At 60.1% G+C, this 5,230-nt stretch overlaps 1 protein-coding gene across 1 annotated transcript in view; it reads left to right on the top strand.

Annotated features, from left to right (window-relative positions):
- LOC105824823 (chromosome unknown open reading frame, human C2orf54) overlaps nucleotides 1-1,686 on the top strand; it is a 7,824-nt gene extending 6,138 nt beyond the window's left edge. Inside the window, exons 4-5 of the mRNA XM_012662418.1 lie at nucleotides 11-367; nucleotides 1,204-1,686. Coding sequence (XP_012517872.1) covers nucleotides 11-367; nucleotides 1,204-1,296 — 450 coding nt within the window. The 3' untranslated portion in view covers nucleotides 1,297-1,686. The remainder of the gene's footprint in view (nucleotides 1-10; nucleotides 368-1,203) is intronic.
- The last annotated feature ends 3,544 nt before the right edge of the window (nucleotides 1,687-5,230 follow it).

Genomic DNA, 5,230 nt, shown 5'->3' with positions numbered 1-5,230 from the left:
CCTCCCGCAGACGGTGCTGCTGTGGGCCTCCATGCTGTTCCCCGCGCCCGAGGACTGGGCGGAGCTGCAGGGCGCCGTGTACCGCCTGCTGGTGGTGCTGCTCAGCTGCCTGGCCACCAGGCACCTGCCCCACTTCCTGCAACCTGAGCACAACCTGCTGCAGGACAGCGGCCTGGACCTCAACGCCATCTACCAGCGCGTGGAGGCCTTCGCCAGCCAGCCCGAGGGGTCCCTGCGCATCCACGTCACCCACCTGGACCGCACCCCCCCGCCGCGCATCGGCACCGGGGTCAAGGCCCTCCTGCAGCTGCCCGCCAGCAACCCCGCCTACTGGGCCACCGCCTACTTCGACGTCCTGCTGGACAAGGTGGGCGCCACTGGCTGCAGGGCCTCCTGCAGGCGCCGGCACCTGTTGCCTGGGGCCAGGCGGGCCAGGGCTGCTCCTGGTGAACCGGAACCCATTTCCACCAGGCTCGCCCACACACCTGCCCACCCTGGGGCTCTGCTCCTCATCAAAGGGTGTGGCCTTCCTTGGCCTCACGGGGACAGACGCCTGCAGCACCCCCAGGCCCCTGGGGTCCCCGCCTCCTCCGGCTGGCTGTGGGGGTGCCTGGCTGCTCTGCCAGCTGCCCCTCCTGGAGGGAGCCCCCCGGTTCTGCCGGCTGGCACAGCCTGCCCTTCCCCACCCCCACGGAGCCCACCTTGCTCCTCCTCCTGGCCTCTCCTCCCTCCAGGAGCAGGCACAGCCTCCGTCCGGGGCTCCTCCGGCGATTCTCAGCCAGCCTCGTCCCAGTGGCGGCAGGGCAGGGGCTGCCGTGTTGTTGGGCTTCTCCTGGCCCATTTTGGCAAAGTCCCGCCGCTGAGAGGCTAGTAGCCTCCTGGAGTCACCTCTCCACCGCCAACTTACTAACTGGTACCCAAAGTCTGCAGCCCGGGAGGGATGGGCCCTGCTCTGTCCTGTGTGTGTGTGCGGGGGTGACGCACAGTCAGCTCTCAGCTGCACCTAGTGGGGCCGCCTCTGTGCCGGGCCCAGGCCAGGGTACCTGCGTGAGGGGAAGGCCAGGTGGGGGAAGGATGCCAGGGCCGGTCGCCAGCGGGGGCCCTTCCAGCTGGATTCCCTGGGGCAGTAAGGCAGGCGGGGCCCAGGGCGGCGAGTTCCCTGCGTGTTCCTGCCCTGCATGCTTGTGACGGCCCCACCTGCAGTTCCAGGTCTTCAACATCCAGGATGAGGACCGGATCTCGGCCATGCAGAGCATCTTCCGGAAGACCAGGACCCTGGGTGGCGAGGAGAGCTGAGCCGGCCGCCGGCCTCTACTGGCCCGCAGCCTCTCTGCGCTGCACCACGGGAGCCCCCGGAACGTTTGCAGGAGGGACGGGCTTCTCCGTGAGGTGGGTGGTGGAGGGACTTTGTCCCCAGGACCACCCTCAGACTGCGGGGGACGGGGTTACGGCCTCTGAGAACCCGAAAGCTCCGGGCAGGTGGCCAGGGCCTCGTCGGCGGGTGAGGGCCCGGGGAAGGTGTGAGGCCTTCACGCGACGCTTGTCGGCCCAGCCGTGCGATGTGGTCAAGAAAACCGCGTTTCTGCAGGAGGCCTGGAGCCGGAGGGCTCGTCCTGCCCGCACCGTCCGCCACTCCTTGGTGATGAAATGCTGTATGTTCGGTCTGAGATAAAAGCGTGCACTGGATTTACCCATAGAGACGGCGCCCTCCACTCCTTGTGTGTCCCCGTGAAAAACGTCCCCCTAGCAACACAGAGGTAGAAGCAGCCTGTGTGCGGGACGGCTCCAGCCATGCCCGCGTCCTCGCTCACAGAGGGCACTGCAGCCCACAGGGGCGCCACGGCCCGAGGCCCACTGCCCGGCACCAGTCCTTCTGCTTCCCCGTCACTGGACGTGCCCCTCTGACGTGAAATGCCCCCTCCTAGCATCTGACGCCCCTGTCTGTGCCGGCCACTCTGTGTCCCCACCTCACATGCTCTTGTCCGCCCACCGTAGCCGGCCTGTGGCCCGGTGACCCCCATGGGCCAGCCCGGTGGGCGTTTCCTGCCGCCCGTCCTCTTTGGCCTGTCAGGGGCGTTTACCCCTCAGCCCTCACCCTGGGCTCTTGGGAGGGGGCAAGGGGACCTGCCACTGCACAGCAAGTGTGTAGCAGCCACTCCCCAGACTCCTCCGAAAGGAACCACACAGTGATGGCAGGAGATGTCCAGGTCCCTTGAGGGCTGTAGGACCCAGCGCCTGAGCTGACACCAGTGCAGGGCCCCCCAAATGCCATCCTGCCCCCGTCATAGGGTGGGGCTTGTAGGAGACAGAATCTTGGTCCACATCTGGTGCCTAGCGGGTCCAAACGGCCCAGGCCCACCGCGTGGCCATTTGCTGGGTGTCTGAGCGTGGATCGGGATGGTGTGCTTGGGAGGGGTGAGAGCTGCGGTAGCAGGGAAGGCCCCGGGGAAGATTCTGAAACCATCCCCCTCCCACGGCCCAAATCACCCAGCTGGCAGCAGACACACCACATCCTGGGTGCAGTGACAGGATCTCCTGCCCCCGCAAGAACTTTAATCCGCCAGCAAAAACCAGACAGATTGTGGTGGTGGCGTGGATGATGGTGGGTTACGTGAATTTGACCAAGTTGTGACCTGCGGTCCGGGTGCTGCGCCGGACATGTGATCTTCGGTAGAGCAGGACGGCGGGGTCTCCGGGATTTGCCAGGTGGCCCCTGGCTGGGGAATGGGCTCCTTCCAAGCCTCACCGTGGGGAGGGGCAGAGACAGTCTGCGTTCCCTTGGGAGAGGGGACAGTGTGAGCCCACGGTCTGACCCAGGCGGGGTCACGCTCTGGCTCTGTGTCACCACGTGGGCCTAGCAGGCTGTCATCACCCAGGTGCTCTGTAGACTGTCATGCTGGGTCACTGCACTGATGACAGCAGCTAATCAGAACCGCGGGCTGCACCTGGCAGGTTCTTCGGATGCTTCGTAAGATGCATTCACTCCAAAGGGTGGGAGATACCAGAGTCCCGGGGTCTGACCCATCGGTGCAGACCTCAGAGGCCCAGCGGCCTGGGACACGCCGAGACGTTGCTTCTAAGGTGAAGGAGGAGATGTTGCCTTGTCCCCCCGCCGACCTGGGGGGCCTCGTTGGAGTCTGCACTTAGGGACACCCACTTACCGGGTGACTCAGAGGCTGTTAGTTCTGAGTGGGGAACCACGCAGGCAGCCTGTTCAGCAGGTTCATGCCACACAATACAGCGTGGTGCTCGTGGCACCCACAGCAGAAAGCGGCACCACGTGGCGTCTCTGGCAGGCCCCGGCGTGGAGCTGACGTTCTGCAGCAGAGAACTGTTCGCCACTCGAACAGCAGCGTGTGGCATGATGTTGGGCCCAGCAGGGAAGGAGCCCAGGCCAGGGGACACCAAGTAACCGTATGACCGAGCTGCCCACCACGAGCCGAGTGTGGCAGGGCCATGGGTTTGGGGATGGCAGTGGCAGGGCCACTGTACGTGGACGTGGCCCATTCAGCATCAGGCCAAGCAGGGGGGTGGGAACAAGCCAGCTGCATGGACAATGGCGTGAGCCATCTCATCACCACACGTGCACACCCGTGCCTCCCCGCACTGCACACAGATGGCTGCGAGAGGTCCCCGGGACCAGCTGATGGAAGAAAACCTGGAGTCCGGTTGGTGGGTGTGGCGGCCTGGCCTGTGGTGCAAACCCAGATGGGCTGTCCTGGCTCAGGTTCCCGAGACATAGCGCGAGGGAAACCCTCCCGGCAGGCAGAGCACAGGAAGCATGGACGGTTCACGCGTTTTGTGGAGAGGGACGAGTGGCCCAAGCAAAGGAAACACACAGACTTCAAGGCAGAGAGTGTCACCAGAGGTGAAGGGGACATTTCACAATGATGGGAAAAGTCAATTCATCACAAAGACTTAACGCTCCTGACAACAGACCTTCGAAATTCACGAAGAAAACGGACAGCGTTAAAGACAGCAACAGACAAAACCACGTTCAGCCTTGCAGATGTGAGTGCCCACCATCAGCGGGTGACAGAAAAAGGGACGAAGACATCAGAGAGCACGCAGGAGCCCGAACACGGCCAACGTGCCCTAACTCGCGTTTGCAGACGCCTGCGCCTGGCAGTGGCGGAAGACACGCTTGCCTTAGGTGTCCGTAGGATCGTCACCAAGACAATCTCAAGCCACTTACAAAAAAATTAAACTCCACATGCAGTGCGATCTCTGACCCTAACAGATGGGAATTAGAAATAAAGAACAGTAAGATATTTAGAACATCCCCCAAATATTTGGGAATTACACAACATAAGTGTGAATAATCTGTGGCTCAAAGAGGAAATCACAAGGAAGATCATAACACTTTTTGACCTGAGTGATAACGGAAACAGCATCTGTCAGAATTTGGGAGAGTCAGCGAAGAAAGTGCTCGAGGAAAATGTTTAGCTTTAAACGCTCGTATCAGAACAGAAGAAATGTTTAAAATCAATTGTCTTAGCTTCTACTATAGGAAGCTGGAAAAAGAGGAGCAAATTAAAACCCAAGCAAGTAAAATAAAAGGAATAATAAAAACAAGCATGGATATCAACAGAAAACAAATAATAGAGAAACACGATACAGGCAAACGTTGTTTTTTGAAAAGATTAATAAAATTGACAGCCCTGTAGCAAGACTGGTCCACAACAAAAACAACACACAAATTGCCAACGTCAGGAACGGACGGGGAAGTGACCAGACGTCCCACAGACACTGACACCGAAGGACAGCGAAGGGACGTCGCGATGACTTCGTGCTGACACGTTCGACAGCTTAGACGAAACACAGGCGTGCCCTGGTGAACAGGTCACCAAAACTACAATCTAAAGAACCCCTCATCTATTAAAAAAACTGAATTCATTAAAAAAAACCCATCCCATAAAAAACACTCCCCTCTCAGAAGCCCTCACCGGTAAATTCTGGCAAACATTTCAGGCAAACGTTATCAGAAAACAAAGGAGAAGGCCATGCGCCCAAACCATTTTAGGAGGTCAGCGTAACCTTGATACCAAGACCCGACAAAGATAATAGGAGAATGTGCGAGATCAATCGATGAAATCGGCGCATCAGCAGAGCAGAGAAGCACGATTGTCCGATCATCCCACCGTAGGCAGAAAAGGCGTCCGAGAGAACACCTGTTAGTGGCACGCGCTCTCAGCGAAGCAGGACAGAAGCTCCTCCCACGGCTGACCGC

This window comes from Propithecus coquereli, unplaced genomic scaffold, assembly GCF_000956105.1.
Source record: "Propithecus coquereli isolate 6110/MARCELLA unplaced genomic scaffold, Pcoq_1.0 Scaffold763, whole genome shotgun sequence".
NCBI lineage: Eukaryota > Metazoa > Chordata > Mammalia > Primates > Indriidae > Propithecus > Propithecus coquereli.
The sequence above is the reverse complement of the archived record's forward strand: the minus strand, read 5'-3'. Positions and strand labels throughout refer to the sequence as shown.